Source organism: Felis catus, chromosome B2, assembly GCF_018350175.1.
Source record: "Felis catus isolate Fca126 chromosome B2, F.catus_Fca126_mat1.0, whole genome shotgun sequence".
Classification (NCBI taxonomy): Eukaryota; Metazoa; Chordata; class Mammalia; order Carnivora; family Felidae; genus Felis; species Felis catus.
In genome coordinates, this window is record NC_058372.1 from 43,704,773 (window position 1) to 43,731,587 (window position 26,815).

General features: G+C 46.2%; 1 protein-coding gene across 1 annotated transcript in view; it reads right to left on the reverse strand.

The window, feature by feature from the left end:
• The window catches only part of CLIC5 (chloride intracellular channel 5), a 106,174-nt gene that overhangs the window by 36,227 nt on the left and 43,132 nt on the right, over nt 1-26,815 (reverse strand). Inside the window, exons 2-4 of the mRNA XM_011282370.4 lie at nt 13,574-13,683; nt 9,692-9,817; nt 406-512 (exon numbers count right to left, since the gene is read on the reverse strand). Of these exons, the coding sequence (XP_011280672.1) occupies nt 406-512; nt 9,692-9,817; nt 13,574-13,683 (343 nt within the window). The remainder of the gene's footprint in view (nt 1-405; nt 513-9,691; nt 9,818-13,573; nt 13,684-26,815) is intronic.

Genomic DNA, 26,815 nt, shown 5'->3' on the forward strand with positions numbered 1-26,815 from the left:
TCTGCACAACTCCTTCCTTGAGCAAGCTTTCAGGGACTGGAAGGAAGTTGGAATATGTGGTTCCAATCAGGGCCTCCTGAGAACACAGGCAGGGTTATGAATGTGGCACAAACGGACAGTGGTATGGCCGAGGCAGGAACCTTCTGTGCAGACCATTATGATGTGCGGTAAGGCACGCTCAGAACACAAAGTGCATCCCTCCCTCCAAATTCAGCAGAAAGGGCCACGGGTCATTCTCTTGCACTAGACAAAGAGAAGGATCTACAGCCCCTTGTCACAGGGGACACAGGTGTGGGCGAACAGCAAGTTGCATGGGTTCCAGGTGCTTCTCTGGCCTAAGTACCTGAGGTGCCCTGGGCAGGGGTCACTGCTGCCAGGGGCTCTGGGTGGAAGGGAGCCACTCACCAGCATTGTTTTGCTGCTTTGTGTTTTTGATGTAGGCAGAGAACTTGGAGAAGATGTCAATGCCTGCCGTGTTGGATTCCCGGTGTTTCGCAGCCAGTTTGGGGTACCTGGAAGGGAAGACATGGTGTTCTAGAATCAGTGAGAACTTGGAGCTCCTTTACCCCAAATGACTAGCAACATCCCTGTTTCTAGTTTGATCTACAGATCTTTTGGGGGATCTTACACCTATCCTATAGGGTGGATGGGCAGAGAAGAGAGAGAAAACAGAGGCCAGTGAGGTTGGGAGAGTTGCCTGGGGGGGCGGGGGGGCGGGGTAGGACACAGTCTGTGGGCAGAGAGCCAGAAAAACCCTTCAGAGGGCCTGGGTCGTGCCCTCTTCAGAGATGACCAAACAGTGTGTGGACAAACAAAAGGACTCTAATCAAAATTCTAGAGGAGTTTGTCTCTACACCAGGTGGGTCCTTGAGGTTTCCCAAATCATATTAAAATAACCAGCCACTGCCAGGCTTGTGGTGATAATCCTAACTGTACTGAGCTAATTAATTCCAGGGGCCAGGGGATACTAAACACCTTGCCGCTGAAGCTTGGAAACCATTTCTCAAAAGAAAGGGTACCGTTGGTCCTCTTCTGAAATATCCTTCCCACGCACTTCTTTTTTTTTTTTTTTAATGTTTACTTATTTGAGAGAGAGCGGTGGGGTTGGGGCAGAGAGGGAGGGAGAGAGAGTATCCCAAGCACAGGCTCTGTGCTGAGCGTGCAGCCTGACCAGGCGCTCGAACTCATGAACCATGAGATCACGACCTGAGCCCAACTCAAGAGTCAGACACTTAACCGACTGAGCCCCCCAGGTGTGCCTCCTTCGCACACTTCTTACTTGTGCGAGGGAAAAAGATGTGGAAAGCACCAGCCTCCAACAGCACAAGTGTTTTCAGTGGTTTTATTTCCAGGCGTGGAGACAGATTTGCAATGATCCAGCCTCTCACCTCTGCACAGTCTTTCATGTGAAGCCAGAAGAATACATGAGGCAGCCCGGAGTTAGGACTGTTTTCTATTGGCTCTAAAACTGGACGAGGTAAGGTTGCTTGTGTGGGAATCCACGGCTTTGACCCCCTCAGCACCATCCAAGTGACCAATTCAGACCAATTTTTCAGAAACGTTATTTCACAAACGTTTTCTGTGTGCGACCTGGCAGGGGTGGACGGAGATGGGGGACAGATGCGTACCTGCACAGTTATGTGGACCTTTGTGATCGCTGCATAAATAGCCGGCTACTGCTCGCTGTTTGACTGCTTCATGTTAAAAAGCAAAATACTTTTTAAATTTCTCTTAAGGTTTTAAGTCATATGAACCAAAAAGTCTCTAAAAATTACTTGTTGCTCTGTTTTTCCCTTCCTTTCTTCCTTCCTTTCCTTCCTCCCTCCTTTTCTTTTTCTCTTTCTCTCTTTCCCCTTCCTTCCTTCCTCCTTCCTCCCTCCCTCTCTTTTTCTTTTTCTTTCTTCCTTTATTTCTTTCTTTCTTTCTTTCTTTCTTTCTTTCTTTCTTTCTTTCTTTTCTTTCTTTTTCTTTTTTTCTTTTTCTTTCCCTCTCCCTCTCTCGCTCTCTCTTTCTTTCTTTCCTTTCTTTCTCTTTCTCTTCTTTCTCTTTCTTTTTTTCTTTTTCTTTCCCTCTCCCTCTCTCGCTCTCTCTCTCCTCTTCCTTCCTTCCTTCCTCCCTCCCTCTTTCTTTCTTTCTTTCTTTCTTTCTTTCTTTCTTTCTTTCTTTTCTTTTTTTCTTTTTCTTTCCCTCTCCCTCTCTCGCTCTCTCTCTCCCCTTCCTTCCTTCCTTCCTCCCTCCCTCTCTCTTTCTTTCTTTCCTTTCTTTCTCTTTCTCTTCTTTCTCTTTCTTTTTTTTCTTTTTCTTTCCCTCTCCCTCTCTCGCTCTCTCTCTCTCTCCCCTTCCTTCCTTCCTTCCTTCCACTCCTCAAATGGCCCATTAGGTAAGACCGTCCACTCTTGGGCCATGCTAGGCGGCTGTTTAATCTCAGATATTGCTATCAGAAGAGTCCTCAGAAGGTCACTGGGTCCAGCCCTCTGCCGTCAGGCAGATACAGAAGGCATTATGGTCCTCACTTTCCAGGGAAAGCAACTGGAGACCAGAGAGGTAAAATGGCCATTACAAGGGCCCATGGATAATAAGTGGTTGGGGGACCCTGAGAATCCGGCCTGCCCCTGGAGCAGTGTTCCTCATATTCAATCACATCACTTCTCTGATATCAGCAAAAGCTACATTGTATTGAGTGCCTGCTATGTGCCAGGCACTGTTCTAGCCCCTTTATGTGTATTCGTCATTTATCTTTACAAAACTTTTGCTATTATCGGGCTCATTTTCCACATGAGAAAAATGAGGCCCAGAGAAGTTAAGCAATTTGCCTGAGGTCACACGGCTAGGTAGCAAAGCGGGGACTCCAACCCAGGCAGTTTCACTTTGGAAGCCCAGCTCTTAAGGCCCTTGTCCTGTGGCCTCTCGCGGACTCTACTGTTTACCCTTAAAGCCCCAAAGCCCTCCCTCCAGCCTGGCTGAGCACCATGAATGAAATCTCTCTGTTCACCTGCAGAGGGCGCTCTGAACAAGTTCAGCACACAGGTCTTCTTGAGTACACCGGGAATTATCAGATTCATCTGCTATAACTGCGGGCACAACACCGTTTCCTGCAAGATGCTAGGTAATCCAAGATACTGAACTTAGGATCAACCTTCCCTATTCTGGCCTTTGGATGTGGAATCTGGCATGCTCTTAGAATTGATTGCCTTATTGGGTGTTGTATGTAAGTGATGAATCACGGGAATCCACCCCGAAACCAAGAGCACACCATATACACTGTATGTTGGCCCAAGTGACAATAAATTATATTTAAAAAACATTATTTGGGATCCTGAAAGAAAAAAAAAAGAACTGATTGCCTTTATTATTAATAACTACCAAGGGCTCTTTGTTTTTGCTTGATAAGGTAAAGAGAGAAGGGCCTGGAAAATGCATTTTCAGTGGACTATTTGTTTGGATTTGTTGTTTTACTTTGCTTTAGGCCATCAGTCGGTCAGACTTGAAACAACGTGACCATTTCTTCACAATCAGCGTGGGCCCAACACGGGTAGATAGAACCAAATCTAAGACAGATAACAAAGGGCCGTGGTGGTAATACTGTCCAGTTTTCTAAGCACTATGATTTACTGAGATTTTACTGCATAGCTTACTGTCCCATTTGAAGTTTGTCTTTGTGAGAAATGTGTATCCAAATATTAAATCTCACCGATTTCGGTAACTAGACTTGAGAAGGCTACTATCCAGGATGTTAAGTACATTCAATGCAGCTCCATATTTATACCATATTTTGTATATGCCTAGAAGTGGGCTGGCTACAGAATACATTCTGTTTCTCTAAAAGGCTAAGTAAGAATTAGTGTTTCATTCATAGAAGCATCTTTGAAGGCTGTGATGTGGTCTAATGACAATCAAAGATGATGAGTTGCTCTAACTCCAGGGTTAGTAAACTACAGCCCATGTGCCAAACTCAGACCAATATCTGTTTATATACTTCTCATGAGCTAAGGATAGTTTTTAACATTTTTAAATGACTGAAAAAAATCAAAAGGAGGACAGTATCTTGTGACATGTGAAAATAATATGAAAAATAGTATTTCCGCGTTCCTAAGCTCTATCAGAACATAGCCACGTCCGTTCATTTCATGTTGTCAGTGGCCGTTTTCACTCCACAGCAGCAGGATTGTGACACAGACTCTATGGCCCCTAAAGCCAAAAAGACTTAGTATCTAGCCTTTTACAGACAAGTTTGCTGATCCCTGCTCTGATGACAATTTCTCTCCATTCTATTTTTAAGAGATCGTATTTCAAATGCATTCATCTCAGACAAGCACCTAAGTTTCATTCTGGGATGTAAAACAGTTGGCTTCTCATAAGAAGAATTTTTTTGTACATATTAGTGGGAAAAAATATACATATATGCTATAAATATATACATATATGTGTGTGTGTGTGTGTGTGTGTGTGTGTGTGTGTGTGTGTGTGCTATGACTAGCTTAGGATCCCAACTGACATCTCACTTCAGAGACGACCATGCCACTGAGCAAAAGGGGCCCATACAATAAAACCAACATGCATTAAGCATCCAGCAGGCCCTGTCTGTCCCTGGGGTTGGGGATACACTGGAGAAAGAAAGACAATTCTCCTGCCCTCATGAAGAGGCCTTAGCTGATTCTAGGGTCTCTCCTGACAGCTGAGTGTTGACCGTCCTTTTTCTAATCAGCTTAAAAGGGGATGGACCTCCTCTCTCCCTTTCCCTTTATTTCTGCTTCCTCACCTCACCAAATCCTCACTTGAGAAACAGGTTAATGCTTCTGATTCTTCTGATCTTTGTGTGCTGGCTTGTCTTGTCTCTGCTAATTAAGCAAATGATTTTTAGAGGTACACAGGGTCTGGCTTAGTCATTAAAAGACATCCCTTGGGATCTGTGGTTTTGAGACAAAGGTCCTTATGATTGCATCTGGAAAACAGTCACCAAAAAGGGAGACTGGCTTCTCTTTCTAATGCTTCAAGAGGCCATTTAATGAGCTCTTACTCAATGTCAGGCACTAGGCTAAGAAGTATTATCTTCGATGATAGCCCCATGAGATCAACATTACGATCATTAGTTTAGAGATTTGAGAATGAAAGATTAAATATCCACACGCTTCTCTGCATTTCCCAGCTTCTACCTCTCAGGCAGATTGGGGCCATGTGACTGGATTCTGGCCAATAGGATGAGAGGGTAAGTGATGTAACCACTCACGACCATGGCTTTTAAAAACATTTGGTAGGGGGCGCCTGGGTGGCTCAGTCGGTAAAGCGTCCGACTTCGGCTCAGGTCATGATCTTGCGGTCCGTGAGTTCGAGCCCCGCGTCGGGCTCTGTGCTGACAGCTCAGAGCCTGGAACCTGTTTCCGATTCTGTGTCTCCTTCGCTCTTTCTGACCCTCCCCCATTCATGCTCCGTCTCTCTCTGTCTCAAAAATAAATAAACGTTAAAAAAAAATAAAAAATAAAAAACATTTGGTAGGAACCTTCTTACTTCTTCTCTGCTGAAGGAGCCTTGGAGGTCCCGTACTCCAAAGGCTACAATATGGCCCCATCGGACTTTGCTGGAGTGAGGAATAAACTGCACGGATATTTTGTGGCTAATCTGTTACTGCAGTGTGGCACAACCCAGTGGTGTGGATTAGAACGCAAGTCCCTCTGACCCCAAAGCCCATCCTCTCAGCCACCGTGCCATCCTGTCGTTGGTACTGAGGCTGCTTCTCTACTTCCCAGAGGGTTGAGAAAAAGCACTCTTGTTTTACACTATTGTGAGAGATCCCTCAACACTTCTTAAACTCATGAATTCGGAGTGTTTCCCAATTCTGGCAATGTTCCAAATCCTGCTTACGCCCAACGCGTTCTTGCTAGTTGACTGACCACATACTGCGCCATGTTCTGTTGTCTGTTTCCCCTCCTGACCTCTTAGCACAGCCATCTATGCACTAGGGTTATTTTAAATAATAACCAGCTCAGGTAAAGCGCTTTGAGACCCTCATGGGATCACGGAGCTTCTGCTGAAAGGCATTTCTGAGACTATGTAGTTTCACCCCCTCGTGAGAAAATGGGAGACAGGCTTGCCCAAGGCCATACAAACAAGCCCTATAGACAGGAGGCTAGAGTCTGGTCTCCTGCCTCTCAGTTCTGGATCCTCTGAATCCTGGCCATTCTACAGAGGTGAGAGGTGAGGCCCAGCATGCCTCAACAGCAATCGCCAACGCTAATCCCGGGGCTTCCCTGTTGAGCATTAACTGGGCCGGTCTTTGGGAAGAAATGGAAGTGAGTCTCATTTAGAAACTACTGGAGACTTCCTGAATTCTTTTTGACACCAAATGCTTTGTGGGACCAAATACCAAATATGATTTCAAAAAAAAAAAAAATGGTTGGAGTGCTTGCATGCGGTTTTTTCCTTTAAAAAATAAAGCTAAGGGGAAAAAGGCTACCACAATGCCTTGGCTCTCTGGCAGTTTTTACAAACAGTGGTGTGATGAAAAACACATGGCAGAGCGGCATTCAGTGAACAGTTATGGGGGGTTTGCTGCCCCCTAGAGAATCAGAGGGGCAGGCTGCACTTCTCCTGGGGCCTCCCAGGTCCAGGCAGCGGGAAGCCAGCGGGGGCTTGCGGCTTGTTGTGGGTAGAATAGCAGGTCTCCCTTTGTGGTGCCGAGGTCCCGGCTAGGTGGCATTTACTGGAAGGTAACTGGGGCATCTGCCCCGGTCTAACCCATAGAAAGGCATCTAAAGGACACTCCTCGGGGCTCTGGAGGGGTTGATGGTCTCATCGCTACGGCCTCCATCTTGGTGGAGTTCGGGAGACAGGCATTGTAACAGTTTTGAGTTTCCGCTACTTGGGTGTGGTGGGTTGTGGCACCACTGACGCACAAAAAGAGCATGGAGGAAGCAGAACTCGGGACAGGTAATGGGGGTGGACAGGGAAGAGAGGAGGCAGCGTCTGCGTCCAACCCCGCTTAGCTCCAGTTGGATCATGGAAATTTTTTAGAAGGATGAAACGATGACGAATCTGATGACGGTCCTCCCGTGGAAGAATGTACACGTGCACTGGAAGAGTGTAACTCCGGGGGTCTTATGGGCCCCGTTGGTCCCACTATGGATGTAGACAGGAGACCCCTGAGTAAGAGAAACAGTCTGGAGAGAGGCACAGCCGGTTGAGGCAGAGGGACCCTGGCTAAGGTGAGCATCTAGTGCAGGAGGGGCCCTTGGGTCATCCTTTCACACCGAAAGGGAACATCCGAGGGGGTCACAGCACACGACTGAACCAGGAGAGCAAGCCGCAGCCCCCCGCAGGCCCAGCCCAGCGCTGCATACCTCCACCCACGGGCCTGGCCGAGGACCCGGTAGGACCCGCTGCTCCCCACCGCTTCCATTTCGCGTTCCCCACTGGCCTTGACGCAAGTGGTCACTCCTGAGTGTGGGTCTCACTTCCCAAAGAAAATAGCTTCGCCCTGGACATCCCCTCCTGGGTCTCCCATGCAAAGTCTAAACCCTGTCTAGTTATTGCAAACAGCATGTATTGTCTCATGTGGGATTTCAAACCAGCACCAGTGAGGAGATGGGAGGCCCAAGGGAGGGGGGTGGCCCCTGAGCCTTCTCGGGACCCTTTCAGCAAAGTGGCTGGCTGGTGTCCTGAGAAGGGAGGTATGGCTGATTTAATTAATGAGCTCAGTCAAAGTCTACACTCAGCTGCTTCCAATGGGCTTGAGGCAGCTTTCCGCTCTCAGTGTGAAAATCAACTGTCCTAGGGGCGCCTGGGTGGCGCAGTCAGTTAAGCGTCCGACTTCAGCCAGGTCACGATCTCGCGGTCCATGAGTTCGAGCCCCGCATCAGGCTCTGGGCTGATGGCTCAGAGCCTGGAGCCTGTTTCTGATTCTGTGTCTCCCTCTCTCTCTGCCCCTCCCCCGTTCATGCTCTGTCTCTCTCTGTCCCAAAAATAAATAAACGTTGAAAAAAAAAAATTAAAAAAAAAATCAACTGTCCCAACGTGAATGACAAAGAACACCCTTTAGGAGGAATGTAGAAATGTTAAGGCTTATTCAGAGCGTGACTGGAGGTTTTAATTTAACAGTGACTTGTTAGATGCGTGACCTTAGGCAAGTTACTCAACCTCTCTATGCCTCAGTTTCCCCAAATGTAAAATGAGGCGACTGGTGGGGCGCCTGGGTGGTTCAAGTCAGTTAAGTGTCCAACTCTTGATTCCAGCTCAGGTCATGATCTCAGGGTCGTGAGACGAGCCTGCTTGGGACTGTCTCCCTCCCTCTCTTTCTGCCCCTCCCCCACTCGTTCGCTTGTGCAAAACTCTCTCTGTCTCTGTCTCTCTTTCTCTAAATACACTTAAAAAAATGAGGCAACTGTAGCATCCATCTCGCAGGGCACACAGTTAGGGCTATACAGGTATTGATAAATAAATACAACTTTAAAATAAATGCAAGATGGTGATTTCCAGTGGTCAAATCCCAGTTATTTTATGTGCTAAGTAAATACTGAGGTCCTTCGTACCTCTCTGTCCCCAGTTCACTGCCTCTGCCTTAGCTCAGCCACCTGGTCTGTCTTCCATGGGCTGATACCAAGTAGCTCCTCCTAATTGAGTTCTCCACCTCCAGCTTTTCCATCCTCTGCCCTCCTGTCTCCCCAGCCCCGACGTAAGCCTGAAAATGGGCTCTAACCACTTTCGCTTCAAACTCCTAAGTGGCTGTCTTACAGGATGGAGTCTGTGCCTTGCCTATAGAAATCTTTTTCTAGTTAAAACAAAACTGTGTGATTGTTTGAATCCCTGATTACAATGAAGTAGAGCCAACAAGTCTAGTTTCCATCGATTTTCAGAATTTACCTTCCTCCCTTTATTCCTCTTTTACAGCTTGTCTACCCAAGCCTACAGTCAGCCCTCTGATCTCCTCCTTACCATGTCCCCTGGGGCTCACTTCAGACCAGGGGTCAGTCTAGGGGCACTGGTGGCTTAGCGGGTTAAGCATCTGACTCTTGCCTTGCAGCTCAGGTCGTGATCTCATGGTTTGTGAGTTCGAGGCCACGTCGGGCTATGTGCTGACAGCATAAGAGCTATACAGCTTACTTGGGATTCTCTCTCTCTGCCCCTTCCTCACTCTCTCTCCCTCTCAAAAAAAAAAAAAAAAAAAAGATTAAAGAAGAGGAGTCAGTCTTTTTTAATCCTTGAATATGGGCTCCAACCAGACCTCGTCAGGTTTGTGACTCCTATTCATACTTGGGTGTGGTTTTAAGTCACGGGGTTACCGCCTCCTGGCTTATTCACATTTTGTCAGCCTCCCAGCTCTCGTTCTAAAATGGGGGAGCCTTTGCCCTCGGTTGGGGTCTTTCAGGCAAAGTGAACTGGAGAGGAGTCATTTAGGGGGATGGAGAGGGACACCCTTCAACTGGAGAGGACTCACTTAGGGCGACAGGGGGGACACCCTTCCCGGCGCTCTCCTTAGGAGGCATATCCTGTTCACAGGGGTATCCACCCTTGGAGTTGGACTTTGTGGAGCGGTTTTGAGATTGGTAGCCCTCTGGGGTTGCAAAGAGGGTCCTAGGCTCTGGATTGATGCGGCTCCGCTGGACATCTGCCTCCTCAAAGCTAACGCCGTGCTTTTTCTAGTTCCAACACGGACCCACCCCCGGCCCGTCATCAGCTTCGGAAATAAGCAGCTCATTACTTTTCAGGAGTCAAGGTCTCCTCCAGGAATTCCTCAATCTTATTGACGTCCGTCTTCACGTCCCCGTTGAAAGTCAGGAAGGGCGGATGCGTGCCAGGGGCCAGGTTGTGCAGGTCGGCTGGCTTTCTGCAGAGAGATCGAGATTCAGGAGGTGGCTTACATCAGGGCGCCTCACCTTCGGGGCAACCTGCGACTTGTCAATGACACTCCCTGGGCCGTCCAGCCTTTCTGTGGGCAGAACAGACGTGTGGTGGGGGGTGTAGGGCAAGGGAGGGTGGAGACAGTTCTGAAGGGATGTGGTGTGACAGCGAGTCTGTCCGGTGGAAGTCACGAAGTCACGAGAGTAAGTCAAGATGAAGGAACTGAGTCCTACCGAAAAATCAGAAAGGAATGGCAGGTGGCCGTCTAAATGAGCGCCAAGATGTGAACACCCAGGGCAGAGGCTGGGCTTTGCTTTCAAAAGTTCCTTCACCCCTCAGCTTAACAAAAATGCACTGTACAGAATCCCAAGCTTTAGCATTTTAAAAATTAATGAATCCAATCACACTTTTATGCTAAGAAAGATCTTCTGCACCGTTAAGGGTATGGGCCACAGGAGAGAAAGTGGCCTTGGGCTGGCCCGGGGGCCCTGATGGTGCCAAGGGCGTGTTTCCATGCTTCCACCAGCTGGCGGAAATGCAAGTGAGGGAGGAGGACCGGTCGATGCAGGGGGTGGTGGGTGGGGTGGGCATGAGGCAAGGAAACAGTAAGGAAGGGGAGGGACAACAAAAGACACTTCCCTGCGCAGGGCTGAACATCCGAGTCACCCCAAATGCTCCCGCAGAGCACACAACACTTGTGGGAGTCGGGAGTGGAAAATGCGAGAGGGAAGAACAGAAGAAAAGTACACAAGGGCGAAGAGGAGTCTGTAATGAAACAAATTCCTGGCGGGCGTAATCAGTTTGGGAGGGGACGGGAAGAATTTCAATTAGGGTGCTACTCCCATATCATTGCCCAAACACACATCCTCTCCAGCTGCATTGTGTGACACTTGGAACTCCTTAAGGCGGCTGCGACCAGAAGTATTTTTAAAATCTCATCTACTTGGTCCCTTTGTTTACTTGGTGCGTGTCCCTCATCTGGACAATGAGAGGACATTCTTTACCTGCTCCTCCTGTTCTCCAGAGCTGACACAGGCAGAAAACGCTTGGGTTCCTCAGTTGGGAGGGGAAATCCATACCCATTGTATTTGTCAGCCACTACCTCTCTGTGGCTTAAGGATACAGAAACTGGGGAGCCTGGGTGGCTCAGGGGGTTGAGCGTCCTACCTTGGCTCAGGTCATGCTCTTGCGGTTTGTGAGTTCGAGCCCCGCATCGGACTCTGTGCTGACAGCTCGGAGCCTGGAGCCTGCTTCGGATTCTGTGTCTCCCTCTCTCTCTGCCCCTCCCCTGCTCACACTCTCTCTCTTTCTCTCTCTCTCAAAAATAAATAAACATTAAAAAAAATTTTTAAAAGACACAGAAATTATTTTTTTGCCTGTGACTCGAGAGAACGATGGCCTCTGGCGTCTGGCATCGCTGAGGAGTGCTGCCTATAGCTGTCACTGTTCAGGTGGACTTGGCCAGTGACCTGCTGGTCAGTTACGGTCCTCTGTCCTTGTTGACCCTCTTCAGCATTTATGGATGACACTCGACATTAGCATTTAATTCCATGTCACCAAGTCTAATTTATGGCCTATTTAATATAGATCAGCCCTCTTTTTCTGACTGCATCATCAGTTCCACAAGGGAAGGAACGATGCTAAGAACAGTCTGTGGGTGTTGCTCCTGATACGAGCCAGGCACAATAGTGGATGTAAATGCTTTCCATGGCCCGCCTCACTACATCCTCACAGTTACCCCATACAAGGCAGTGCTCTTATCCCTATTGTACAGATGAGGAAACGGAAGCTCAGAGAAATGAAGGGCCTTGTTCAAGGTCACTCAGCCGATAACTGGTGGTGCCAGGACAAGAAAGTAATATTCACTGTATCATACATTTAAAAGGTCCTTAACTCTTTGCTATATACATGTTTTCTTTCTTTGTCTCTTGTTTCTTTCCTTTTTTTTTTTTTTTTTTCAGTAAGTTTCTGTATCTTTTGGACTGGAGTTCTGATATTGCCTGGCCTACCTACCTCAGTGGGTGTTGGCAGGGTCAGATAACAGATATGAGACAGCAATATAAGCATCTGGGGAATGCTTGAGGTGGCTTCCTTTCCCATTCTGATCCCCAGCCAAACCTGCAAGTGCACTTTCGCAGATGATAATCCGGGGGAGGGGGGGCTGAACACCAGTCTGTCCATTCAGGAAGGCGGGAGAGCCTCCAGGAGGCCGAGGAAACATGCTAGCCAGGGGCTGGAGGCCAGAGGGGACGGGGCAAAAGGCAGTCCAACCTGACAGAGATGGAGAGGCCACCGAGAGAAGCATCGGGAAACAACGTTGGGAAGGGCCGAAGATTAGACAGAGAGCTGCAGCTACGTTTATTCCGCAGATGGTGGGAAGGATCAGAAGGTTTTCTGAGTGGGGGAGCCACATGATTAAAGAACTATCTGGGGAAGAATAAGATTCGGATAATATACAGGATGGATCAGAAAAAAAGAGAACCCGGAAGGGAGAAGTCCAGTTGGAAGAACAAAGAAACAGTCGGGCTGGCAGTGGTGGGACCTGAACCACTGCTTTGGGCTTTGGGAGCAGATGAGAAGGCCCCAAGGTGAGCAACAGCACAGAGGGACAATGCCTTGCCTTTGGCAACTGATTGACAATGGAGGTGGCAAAAGAAGGGAGCTGGAAACTCTCCAGTGCTTAGACAACGGAAGAACCCAGGAATTCAGGAGGGGAGCCCAACTCAAAGGAGGAACGACAGATAACAATTTTTGACACATAGATTTTATTTATTTATTTATCTTTTAATGTTCGTTTATTTTTGAGATTAGGAGAGAGTGCTTGAGCAGGGGAGGGCCTGAGACAGGGAGAGAGAGAGAGAGAGAGAGAGAGAGAGAGAGAGAGAGAGAGAGAATATGAAGCAGGCTCCACACTGTCAGCACACAGCCTGACATGGGGCTCGATCTCACAAACCTGAGCCGAAGTTGGATGCTCAAGCGACTAAGCCGCCCAGGCGCCCCTCAATTTTAAAGTGATAATAGAAAATGCAAATGGAAATATCTCTAGATACTTCTAGATGGTAGGGTTCTGGGTATAGAATAATTTACACAAAGGCAACATGGAGAATATGCTAAACTGGCCAGGGAAGAAGGTAGAGGTGGACGATAAACGCTCAGAGAGTGAGCCTTGAGCTCACTGATAGGACAGGCGGAAGACAGGAAACAGGATGTAAGACTGAAATGCGTGTGGCTCCAGATAGTGAATGATGCCTGGTATTTTTAACAACCATTAAAACTGCACGAGTGACTCTCCGTCCCACCCTATGGTCCAGAAGGCTCACACTAAGGAATTCTAAAACTGGGGACAAAGCAGAGGAAATGGTCAGATCCCAACACCCCCTGGAAATTCAGCCTCTTACACCTGAAGTCCCGCTAGGGTCCCCCAGGATGGGGCACTAACACTACTGGAATGGTTGACTCCTGGATTTTTAGATATGCGTGCCCATCTCTGTGCCACTCACAGTTGCACATCCAATATCCACTCCTTCCTTCTTGCTACTCAAATCTTGTTAATTTGGGCAGAGAAATGTGCAGTCCCGGGTGTCTCTCCTGTAAGTGGGGGAGGGTCCTGAGACACGGTCTGGCCAATGAGGTGTGAGCAGGAGGCTGCTGGGAGCCATGGGCAAGCTGTGCCCCCCCACTTAAGAGAAAGATCTCTGGTCCTGCAGCCAAAGGTACCCCTCATTAATGCAGCCTTTTTTACCTTTTCAGATCCACGGTGGTGACGTTGAACACAACTCCTTTCAGCCACAGGATCATAAAGAGACGCTGAGAGAAGGGACAGTTGCCGATGCTTTCCCCATCGATTCCAGCCTAGAAAGAAGAGAACCAAAGTCTTGAATCGGCATGTACATGTCAGCAAGAAGGAATATACAGAGAACTTACTAAAGCCCTGACCAGTCTAACTTCAAAGGGCAGTTGCCCTATCTTACTGTTGTCTTCCTAATATCTTTGCAGGGCAATGCCTGGCACGCGGTAAGGACTCAATCAATACGGACTGAACTGAATCTGAGTTCCCAGTATGGCAAGTATGTACTCATAAATTTCTGAAACCATAGAACCATCTCAGGGTAAAGGGAGACCTTCAACATCACATAGTCTAATATAAATGATGTTAGACCACCAACTTCTGTCCCCCCAGGTCATCATCTAGTTCGTGTTTGAATATCCCCACTCACCAACAATTTATATCTCTCAAAGCAGTCCATTCTGAGGGTACTTCTAACAATTAGAAATACTTTTCTTTGGCTATACCGAACCCAACTATGTTCCTCCCTGGTTTACTCTGTTCTATCCTTTGGTCGTTGCTCCATGGTTATGTCATGAGTACAAATACCTCAGACTTCAACCCATCTCTTTATATCCAGACAGCAGACTCAAGATTTTAATCAATAGCCCCCTTAGTACTGGTTCTTTACCTCAGTGTCAAGAAGCCATTCGCTTGTTAAACTATTCTTTTACTCAATAACTGCATATTGGCTCTCGATTATGTGCAAGGCACTGGAGAAAATTACACAGATTAAAAAATGCATTTGGTCAAGGAGCTTATGGCCTTCTGTGGAGTTGGCTGGTGGATAAGGCAGGAACACATATACAGTAAAACCTTGGATGGCAAGTAACCTGTTCTGTGAGTATGTTCTGCAAGACGAGCAAACATTTCTAATACATTTTAACTTGATAAATGAGTGATGTCTTGCCATACGGGTAGTACGTGATGCTGAACGTCACATGATCACAACTGAGCCCATGGTTCTCTCTGTCTCTTTCTCTCGTTGCAGGATTGTGGGTGATCGGCTCCCATGCCGGATGCTCAGTCTCAGGCCAGCGTGTGGCAGAAAATCAGTGATGTTTCAGAACGTTGGAAGATGCCCCCAACTGGCACTAGTGTATGTTTTGTCACTCCAAAGCACCTATGCACGGTTCTTTGCGTTTCTACACAAGAGGAAGCTCAGGAATGTTTTGCTTCATTGTAGGTCAGGCTGCCTGCGGATATAGCCCCTTTCCTCTGCTGCCTGATTGCCAGTTACATTAAATACAGTATATGACAAGTGTTTATTAATACCGTATTGTAGTCTACATCCAAGTGAGCGTATACAATGGCCCCCATGCAGAAGAAGATTCCATTGAGCCAATAGATAGCAGTGATTCCATTAGTGATAGTGAAAGGAGTCCTACACAGTAACCCTCCTCTCTCTTATCTCCCTCACACCCGCCAGGAAGGTTTTCAAAGGAAAGCGCAGGTCAATTTGCTTATTTTTCTTTATATTTGGTATTTTCTTTATTATTTTGTATTATATTACAGTATCGTAATCGCTTTTATACGAATATTTTTGGGTTGTGGAACCAATCATCTGAGTTTCCATTATTTCTTATGGGGAAATTTGCTTTGATATACAAGGGTGTTTCTGGAACGAATTAGGCTCGCAAACCAAGGTTTTACTGTATAATGATAATAACAGCATTACTGAGTGTTTGCATAATTCTGCTCACTAGATCTCCCTTTCTCAGTACCTTCCTCAAAATAGCATGGCTTTTTTGTTTTTGTTTTTTAATCAACTGAAAGGCAAGTTTCGCTTTATTGCTGAGTGGGCTACAGAGACGTAATTTTATAAGGAATTCATTTTCAGCACATCCATGAACAAACAAAAAGGTCGGGGAACCGATCCCTGTGTGATTCGTTTCCACCGAGTGGTTTATGGGCCCCTGACATGGTGTCTAGAGGGGGAATCACCCACTCACTCCAGTTTGCTAGCAGCCGCCTTGGAAACCAAGGCCCCAAGAGGTGGCTGGAGTGCCTTCCTCCAAGGACAGGGAGGGCCAGGGGAGTGAAGGCCCCCGGGCTTCCCGGCAAAGCTGCAAACAATCCAAAGGTCCCCGGATGGGGGCTTATTAAGACTTTTTTCTAAGGGAGGGAGAAAAAAAAATGCACTCCCAAAATGCAACGCGAGTTTTCCCCTTTGAGGTCTGTTCAGCTGTGGCATTTGGGTGGGGAGGGGGTGACGCCGTCTTTCATACATGAGAGCCTAATTGTGTGCTTATTTCTGCCTCGCAAACTGCTCCCAGCAGAGGCTCAGGTTTATCGCGGAAAACTGGCGCCTTTGACGGTGTTGGTTGTAGGTAATTGCTATGAAATTACAGTTATTTTACCTCTCTCTTAACGACACCAAAAGCCCCATCCCTATTCAGTTCTCACTTTTCCTTGGTGCTGGAAACGGACCCACTCCCGAGCAGCTGAGACACCATGGGCTCCGTTATTCAAAAATCTGAAAGGTGGGAGGGCACAGCGTGGGCGCCACACCTACCCACAGAGCTAAAGTTACCGATAAAGCCACACTCCGACAGGCAACGGTGAATTTAATAACAGCTTGGTTTGCTAACTTGTGTTTATGATGTCAGCCCCCTAAGACCTTCCCAGGAAGCACTCACTCAACAGGTACCTGGTTCCTGGTCCTTTAAGACATCCTGACAAAGGAACTGTCCCCTAGGGCCGGTTACACTATAAGTGACAAGAATTAAAAAACAAAACCAAAAGTCATATCCATATACTGTCACCTGTTTTAGCTCTGGTGGGAGTGGGGAGGGGCAATGACAGGGAACTGAAGGAGGAACCAGTAAAATATTGGAATTCTTACTGGCTGGACAGAAAACTCATGTAATGGTAACAACTGATGTCTGCGTTGTCGGGCACTATTCGAAATGCTTCACATGTAATATGAATTCACTTATTTCTCATGAGAAGCCTATGTAGTGGGATATTATCACCCTTTTGCAAGATGTGGAAACTGAGGCACAGAGAGAGGAAATAACTGGCCTAAGGGTCCCTGGATTGAACCCAGGCCATCTGGCTCCAGATGCAGGGCTCCTGCCGCCACGCCTGTGGTCCAATCTGAAGACCCAGACAAGGTTAACAGGGTGGCCCCAGGTCACAGGGCTGCAGGTGACAGTGCTCAGGCTGTACGCACGCACCCCACCCTTCAGTCCGCGTGCACGCAGCTGTGCTGGAGGGTGCACAGGGTCCTGGCCTTCGCAGATCCCCCCATTTTCACTATTGTCCTAAACGATGATACTAGGCCCGGTAAATGAAAACTGCCAAAGAAGCAATAAACACAACATGGGAGGATTCTCCACTTCCTCTTTCGTTTTCTTTTTTTTCCTCTCTTTTCTTCTCCTTTCTTGTGGGAAGAACACCGAACACGAGATCTAGCCCCTAAGACACCCAGTGGACGATACATTACTGTTGACTACAGGCACGGCGTTGCACAGCAGAGTTCCAGAGCTCACTGATCTTGCTCACCTGAGACTTTATTCCCGTTGAATAGCACCTCCTCGTCTCCCTCTCCCCCACCCCGGGCCCTGACAACCGCAGCTCCTCGCTTTGATTCTATGATGTTTACCATTTTCGTGACCTCACAGGAACGAAATCATGCAGTAGGTGCCTTTCTGCGATGGACTTAACTCGCTTAGCCTTATGTCCTTGAGATTCCTCCCTGGTGTCAAGTTTTCTGAACTTCCTTCTATGTCAAGGCCTCTTAAAATAGACTTCACAGTTTCTTTAGGCATTCATCCGTCCGTGGGCATTTAGACTCTTTCCACCTCTTGCGTGTTGTGAACAGTGCTGCCCTGAAGACAAAGGTGTTCTACTATCTCTTCAAGATCCCGGTTTCAATTCTTCCGGATAAATATCCAGAAGGGAGACTGCTGGATCATAGGCAGTTCTATTTTTAGTTTTTGGAGGAACCCCATACTGGTTTCCACTGTGGCTTCTCCAAATGCACTCCCACCAACAGCACGCTTATGTCCCGATTTCTCCGCATCTTCCGCAATGCTGGTTGGGTCAGTGGCTTTTTTTGATGATAGCCATCCTGACTGATGTGAGGGGATATCTCGCTGTGAGTTTGATTTGCATTTCCCTGATGATGAGTGACACTGAGATTTTTTCATATACCGGTTGGCTATCTGGATCTCCTTTGGAGAAATGTCTACGCAAGTTCTTAGCCCGTGTTTCGATCCGGGTATTCGTCTTTGTTGTTGTTATTGTTGTTGTTTCTGTTTTCCTACTGACTTGTTCAGCTTCTCCCTTTCCTCCTTGGCAGCTCACCAGTTATGCAGTCCAGATAAACCGTGGTTAAACTCATGGGTTCAATGAAAGGAACTTGTGGCAACCACTCAAAACACAAACAGAGAACAGCCAGGTGAAACTCAATGGGACTCCAGGCCCTGAAAAGTGTGAGGGAAAATGTGATGGATGGCCCAAAGAGGCTCTGAACAATGAGGGCAGAAGGCAGGCACAAAAGCAGTGTAGTAAGTTAAATAATGCCCCCCCACACACACACTGAATCTGTGCCCTTCCAAAACCTGTGTGACCTTATTTGGAGATAGGGTCTCTACAAGAGGAAATTAAGCTAAGATGAGGTCATATTGGATTAGGGCGGGCTCTAAATATGACTTATGTCCTTATAAGAAGAGAACAATTTGGCCACAAGATATGCAAGGGAAGACTTCATGTGGAGACAGGGGTAGAAATTGAAGTCCCTCATCTACAAGCCAAGGAACAACCAAGGATTGCCAGAAACACCAGAAGCTAGAAGAGATGAGGAAGAGAATCCTTCCCTAGAGCCTTTGGAGAGCATGTGACCTTGCTGACACCTTGATTTCAAACCTCTAGCCTCCAGAAGAATTTCTGTGTGTGAAAAGCCACCCAGTTTACGGTAATTTGTTATGAAAGCCTAGGAAACCAGTGCAAGCCAGAAAGTGTCAGGAGAACAGGGTACCACTGACGGCAATCTTCCCAAGTTCACAATCCTGCTTTGAATTTTTTTTAAATGTATCATTGATTTTTGAGAGAGACAGAGAGAGAGGGAGACACAGAATCCGGAGCAGGCTCCAGGTTTTGAGCTGTCAGCACAGAGGCCGACACGGGGCTCGAATTCACAAACTGTGAGATCATGACCTGAGCCTAAGTCGGACACCTAACCGACTGAGCCACCCAGGCACCCCTCACAATTCTGCTTCGCCATGAGCCTAGTGCACATGCACAAAATCACCAGCCAACTATGACCCCAAAGTACTTCCTATTTCTTAGATATAGTAAATGTATTTACTATAAGTTATACTCTATTATATGCTATATATAATAGAACTTACATAATACATAATATCGCATAAGATAATAACCATATAATGTAATTATATAGGTTTATGAATATACATTATGTTATGTGCCAGGTAAGTCATATTATATACTATGAGATATTGCCTTTCATATAGTCTCTCCCTGTAAATGGTGAGCTTGGGTCCTCCCAAAACATGGGCCATGTTTTATTTACTTTGTCCTTAGCAACAAGAAGTGGCTGCATGTTGAGGGGAGGGTGGTACTACTCCCTTTTTGTGGCTTGAGAAGCTCAAAATTCTGATGTTGGAACTCTGAAGAGTGTCCTGAGAAAGAAGTCTGGGCTGTATAACACACTATAGCAGGAGATCATTGTTCTAAACCCATCTCTGCCTCTAATTTGCTGTGTGACCTTGAGTAATGCAGCCACCTTCCTCTCCGCCTTCACCGTCGCACTCACAAATTCCTATAGTTTTATAAATTTAAGTGACTAGTGGAGATTTATTTAAGATAGCAATTCTCAAACATTGTGGTCTCAGAACTCTTTTTAAAATAATTTTTTAAATACTTCTATATTTTTGAGAGAGACAGAGGGTGAGCGGGGGAGGGGCAGAGAGAGAGGGAGACACAGAATCCGAAGCAAGCTCCAGGTTCCGAGCTGTCAGTGCAGAGCCCCACGCAGGGCTTGAACTCACGAGTCTTGAGACCATGACCTGAGCCGAAGTCAAGTGCTTAACCAACTGAGCCACCCAGGTGCCCCAATGATCTCAGAACTCTTAGATGCTTTTAAAGATTGTTGAGAATCCCAAAGAGCTTTTGTATTTACTGTATTTACTGTATTTACTGTATTTATGAAAGCTAAAAAATATTTTAAATACTTATTGATTTAAACATAACAGTAATAATAAGAAACATACTGTATGTTAAAATAAATAACATATTTTAATACAAAGGAAGTATTTTTTAAGAAAAGAAATTGAGTGAGAAGAGCAGCATTGTTTTATATTTTTGCAAAATCTTTCATGTCTGACTTAATAGAAGCTGGCTTCTGCAATCTTTTGTTTTTGGTTGAAGTATAAAACGAAAATCTGGCCTCACTCAGATATGTAGTTGGAGACAGGAGGAGTAATCTAATAGCTTTTTCAGATAATTGTGGGCATTTTTCTTTAATGCCATACCGAAACTCGAGTGATAGTTTCTTAAAACCGAGTTGATAGGTGGAATTTGAAACCCTATCAATGAAGTTCTTCTGTTCCACTAAACCCCATTCATCTGTCTCGCACTATGAATGGATCTTTCACCCATGAATGATTTTTTAACATCACAAATTCGTCATTTGGAAAACAGCATTTCACCGAGTTATGCAGATCTTCCAAATGCTGATACGTCTCATCACACAATGTCAAAATATTTCATTCCGTAATATCACCACTGAGCTCATCGGAGAAGTTTAAGAGAAGTGGTCAAGTGCGGGGTAGCAGGTTATCTGTTTTCCAGTAGTCTACTGTTCTCTCGAAAGCTTGTGTTTTATCACTGGCAAGAAATACTGTCAGTTGTTATCCTCGAAATGACAGGCTCATTTCATTGATTTTCCAGAAAACGTCTGGGAAACACCAAGCCTGAGGAGCCAGTTTGTGCGCCGCTTGCTCTTTCGAGTAAAATCTCTGTTCCGTGAGAGAAGTGGCTGGTTCGGTTCACAACTCAATCACGAAAGTGCTATTCCTTAGAGGACTTCGTGCTTCGGAACGCAGCCCAGCAGCTTTATGTGCATTTCCCATTTCATCAGCCAGAACGTTTAAAAGACATGTACCCAAGGGTTGAGACTTTATTACGTTATATACTTTTTACTGCTTCATCAAGGACATTCATAAATGAGACTCTTTTTTTTTCTGCACCTCCGTGACTCCTAACACTGCCTTGATTTTTGCTCAAGCACTAGTAGCTTTTACTCATGAAATTTCAACCTCAGGGAGAAATTCTGTTACTTTGAAAATAGTTGTGACCTCCCAGAATCCCCGAAAGAGCCTCAACGACCCCAAGAGGCCACCAACAACGTTTGAGAATTGCTGATTTAAGACCCCCCCCCCTGCTGATTTAAGACCAGGTACATAGAGCTTTGTCTCCAGACAAAGAAGCAGCTGGTAATTGTCCAAAAGTCATGTGAGGGCACCAAGGTCCAAAAGAGGGAATGATTTTTCAGAGAGGTTCCAAGAAGGAGTGGCAGGAAATGGATAAATGGCATTTAAGCTTGACAGACCCTGTATCATTGATCAGTTTATTGTCTCTCAGCTCCGAATGCGCCCCGTAGGAAATGGACTCGCTGAGCCTCTCACAGAGATGTGAGGCTTACATAGCCAGAAGGCTTCCTACCCCCGCTAATGCCTGGTTCCCGCTGACGCCTGTGACACCACTGCTGACCACATGCTGCCACTCGAGCTCTGGACAGTGGCCGGTTGCTTGCCCAAGCAACTCCAGACCGGTTCTGGCCTGGCCAAACCAGTGAGCTTCTATGCATTTTGCTGGGCTGACTGTAACTTCTCCACTGAGATTTGAACCCCTTCCTTGGCTATTCTCCTTCAGCTCCAGAATTCTCATGTATGTTATGCTTACTCTCTTATCACGGTTAATACTTTTTGTGAACCTTCCCCTGTTTCAACTACTCTGTGGTTTCTCTCTCCTGACTGGACCCAGCCTCCTACAGATGCTTAAATGTCTGATACTTCAAAATGCAAGATTTTTAGGCTCTTTGATTCATTTAAAACCCAACAAGGTTGGGGGGCCTGGGTGACTCAGTCGAGGAAGTGCCTGACTCTTGATTTCAGCTCAGGTCAGGATCTCACAGTTCCTGAGACTGAGCCCCACATCGGGTTCCACGCTGACAGCACGATGCCCACTGGGGATTCTCTCTCTCCCTCTCTCTCTGCCCCTCCCCTGCTCTCTCTCTCTCTCTCTCAAAATAAATAAATACACATTAAAAAAATACTTTCATTAAAAATAAAAAGTAGTATAGAAATACTAGAAGACAGAAACCTCCATTTTCTCCAGAAAGTTAACTGATGGCACATTTCAATTTCTTGTTGCTTTAGCCCATAAAAACTGTCCTCAGAGACTCAAATAATCAGGCAATTTTCTCAAGTTTAGAGATAAAAAAATTCTACAATAATAGAGCCAGAACTGATCTCAGGGACGATATGGTCTAGCTCTTTCTTCCTGGTCAGGAAACAGGTCCAGAAAGGTTAAACAACTTGCCTATGGTTGCACAGTCTGGTCCCATGACAGGATCAGGGAGAATTCCTGATTTCTGATGTATAGCTTTCTGCTATGCTAGGCTGATTGTTATCTTATGGGAAAGAGTGTCAAGGTGACAAAGGCCACAGGAAGAGAACTTTCTTTGAATATAAAATGACTCATCTATAGAGCACTAAATAGATTCACATTACATGAAAGAGAAAGAATTTTTCTTTATAATGACAATATTTGGAGCTGCCCACTTTTTCCTTATTAGTGTAGGTCAGGTAGTATTCCTTATTAGGACTATTTTTTAAATACCAAATGGTGTGTAATAATTAGTAAGCCCGCTGCTAGCAGGGATGGGACTTGGTGGTTTGTGGTCCACTTGAACACAGGGAGTTCTGCCCTTGAAGAAACAACATCCCTTTTCTCAGCAGACACTTAGGGCCTCACTCCCTGGGGTCACTCGGGCATTTTTCATTCGGTAAACACAGAGGTAACAAGTACACATTTGAGGCTTCAGACACTGTCAGCATTTATGTAAAGTGGATTAGAAAGGCTAAGTAACCTGAAGAATTCCAAGTGTATGAGTCAGGATTGCCTAGATAGAGCCTACAGGATGTATGTGTGTGTGTGTGTGTGTGTGTGTATGGGTGTAGACAGATAGATATATAGAGATATCAAGATAGATAGAGACAGAGACAGAGACAGAGATAGAGACAGAGATATTTATTTTAAGGGACTGGCTCACATGGTTGTAGAGGCTCAGTGAGTCCATAACCTCATGGAGTAGGTCATCAGATTGGAGACTCAGGGAAGAGTTGCAGGTTCAGTCCAAAGGCAGTCTGCTGGTAGAATTCCCTCTTCCTCAGAGGGGGTCAGTCTTTCTATTATGGCCTTTAACTAATTGGATGAGTCCCACACACTGTAGAAAGTAATCTGTTTTACTCCAAGTCCACCAATTTAAATGTCAGTCTCATCCCAAATACACCTGCAGCACAGAAATATCTAGAATAATGTTGACACACAAAATTAACCACCACACCAGGCAACTGCAAAATTATTACCTGAGACATCAATCCAATGTCTGTCACCAACACCTTAGCTCGCCAGATGGTTTTATAAAACAACTCAATATAGCTATGTAAATATCCCCTCCCAAAGGCCCTTGTGGGTGCGATACCAGAAGGCTGCTCTGTTAAGTGTCTGACTAAGAGAGCAGGGGCCGACGGTGCCCGTGACCCTGAGTAATTGGTCTGGTCTGTTAGTGGCTTCAGGCCCAAAGACGCCTACAACTTTTTGTGTTGCATACTGCTGCTATGCTCGCGGCCTCTTGGGAGTGTCCTTTAGCTTTCCTTGGGCTTTATGTCAACCTGCACTGAGTCTATATACACCTTGGGGTTCTTCCACATACTCTCTGGGAAAGAGCTGCCTTTTCCAACCCAACACCAGTGCCCCTCCTCTCGGCCCCTTCTTCCCATTCTTACGTGGCTTTTTATGTCTATTCTTTCATGTCCACGCTGTTTGGATAAACGAATGGGTCTCTTTTAAACCTCTTGCCTGTCCTGCTTCCACTTCACGCCCTCTTTTAAAATGATTCTCTCTCGATCACTTTCGGGGCCTAAGCAATGCGTTTTTGTTTTTGTTGTCTTTTCTTTTCTTTGTAACTTACTCCTACTTGACTTTTCTCTTGTAGTTAGAACTTTTGCTTATCCCTGCTTCTTAAAAGTCAAGATGGCGCGGCCTCCCTGTCACTGGGTGCCCCCCGGCCTGCTGGGCTGGCTTCACGGACAGGCTTCCCGTGCAGGTGCACGAGGCCCCAGGCTCAGAAGGCCTCGAACGTGGCTTAATGTGGTGCTGTTGCTGTCAGTTCTGCATTTGACCCTCCTGCTCTCTGGCTGACAACCTTCTTTTCCTGACCTTTGCCCTCTCAGCTATCAGCTCTTAGGGGTGACGCCCTCGAGAACTCCTCTACTCCCAAGAACATGATTATCCTCCCTAAGTCAGCAGTGCTCTGGCTCTCTGACCTATAAACACACCATTTACCCTGTGAGCTTAAAAGAAAAACAAAACAAAACAAAACAAAAACAAAAACACAAGCAGCAAAAAGAAATGCAGAGAAAGAAAGAAGAAAAGAGAAAATGTTGAAAGGCTATAGGGCCCACTTGGCTCCATTCTTCTTTGTGAGCTCCACCTCCTATGCTATCTAGAATTTGCCTCCTTACAATTGAAGTTTTCCAGTTTTTAGATACCTGAGGGGTTTTTGTAATTTTATCAGTAAAAGTCAGGTAGTATCCTTTGTTATTCATATTTTTAATACCAAATGATCTCCCTTTCTAATAAGATAGTGGATAAATCTTTCATTAGCATGAATGGGACTTGGCGATTTGTTTCATTCATTCATTCAGTTAAATTTATGAAGCCCCGGGAACCCAAAAGGTGCTCAAGAAATATAAATTTGGTGGTCTTAGTACATCATCCAAGTGACTGTATTGGGCTTCAGGAGACAGAACGGTGCTCCTATCACAAACCTGCGCCAAGTTTTGGGGGGGCCCCCCACATCCAAACCTCTGCCTCTAAGTTAGGCTCTGTCTGATCTAATAGCCCCGGGTATAATATTTAACAACTAAATGCCATTACACTAGAGGCAAGCTTGCGTCCTTGACTTCACACAGTTCTGTAGTACAGTAGAAAGGCCATGCTGTAGAGCCAGGCAGACGTGAGTTCAAATTCCAGCCGTGATGTCAAGCAGCTGTACATGACAGGTTTTATTTCCCAAAGTGGCTACAGCAGTATTTCTAGTTCCAAATATTCTCCAGAGGTGGAGTCTATATTTGCCTTCTTCTTGAAATCGGGTGGGCCTTTATGGCTGCCTAGATGAATTGTACAATGTCAAATTGTATGACTTCTCGAGACCAGGTCATACAAGGTGATACAGATTGTTCCCAGCACTCCCTCTCTCCTTTGGGATGCCTGTCCTGGGAACCCTTGTCATGAGGAAGGCCAGAGCACAGGAAGAGGCTTTGTGTAGTGTTCCCGCCAAGTCCTCGGCTGACAGGTGGCACCACCCATCAGACGCACAAATGAGCGAGACTTCAGATGATTCCAGCCCCCGGCCTTCGAGCTGTCCCAAATGACACCTAGTGCAATAAAATGCGTTATCCCTACCACCCCCTGGCCGAACTGCCAAGTTCACGGACAAAATTAATGTTTTGATCGCTTACAGCCACTAAGTTTTGGAGTGGTATGTTAGCCAGCAGATAACACATACACCCTTAACCTCAGGTTCTTTATCTGCAAATTGGGGGTAGAAATATTTACGTTGCAAGGTTGTTATACAACGGAGTGGTAGTACGTATAAAACCCATGATATCCGCTTTATAAATTTACAGCTATAGTCATTATGACCACAGAAGACAAACATTTAGGAAGAGCTAATTAAACATCCCAGTTTGTGAAATGCTATGCCCTGGTACAGAGTCAGGAGACCTCTCTTTGATGGCACAACAATTCAGCATTACGTTGGTGTTCAGGGTTTTGTTTGTGAAGCAATACGTTCAGTAGAGAAAGAAAACACAGGAAGAACCATGATCGCTGTCCACTGGCTGGAAAAGTGTCCCTGAATGAGGACAGTCTCCCACTGACCATGAGGGAGACAGGGAAAGCGATGTATGTTTGGTTAGCTGTAAGTACGATCATAGGCACATGCATGTCTATTCTCTATAAGGTCACTGAGTTTCTCTGCAGAGCTACATTCTTCAACACAACTGTTTTCGGGTCATTCAGGTGCCAAAGACAAGAACTCAAGGGAGGTGGATGGATGAAGGTGAGGGTCAGGTTGTGGCAGATTGCTGGTGATTTTCTGTTGAAGCCCAGTGGAAGCCTGTGCGTCCTCTCGTTATCCGGGAACCTCTGCCCTAAATATTTACAGGATCATCGTGCTGTGTTCTTCAGCCTTGTCTATGCTTGAACCCCCATGCTTGAGTCGGGCAAGCCAAAAACTGGAATTCTTCCACGTCAGAAATGTACCAAAGCCCAGGAAACCAAAGAGCGATACAAATCTACAGCCTCAAATAAACAGAACTCCTTCCCCCATGGGTTTAATTTGAAGAAGATGCCTTCTTGCTTAAGCCTACCCCAGAGTATACCAGTCCTAACGGAGGAAGCATGCTTTCCACTCAGTTAGGCCACTGTCAAAATTTTGCTTTCCTCCCTCGACATACTTTTATTTATTATTTAAGATGCTAGAGAAACTGCTTCCACCTTTTGACCAAGGATCCATTTCCCCTACATTCATGAAATGAACCTGCAACTCCTATAACCTTTATACTAAACCAGGATATCCTGACATTGAGTTGGGCTTCTTCCACAACAGTTGGCGCTTGGGCTCCTGTGACAGCGACGACCGTCCCTCCGATATACTATTCGTCCTGCCCTCTGCTTTGGCTGTCTGAATGTGGAGTTTTCAATACCGCATCTTGATTATCACAAGCGAGTCTGGGAAGACTTTAGAGAAATCAGAAAATCTGTCATCCCGCCTCTCAGTTGGGCTCAATAACTCTCATCCACCCTAACCTCCCAAATATGGCAGATTAAAAGCTTATG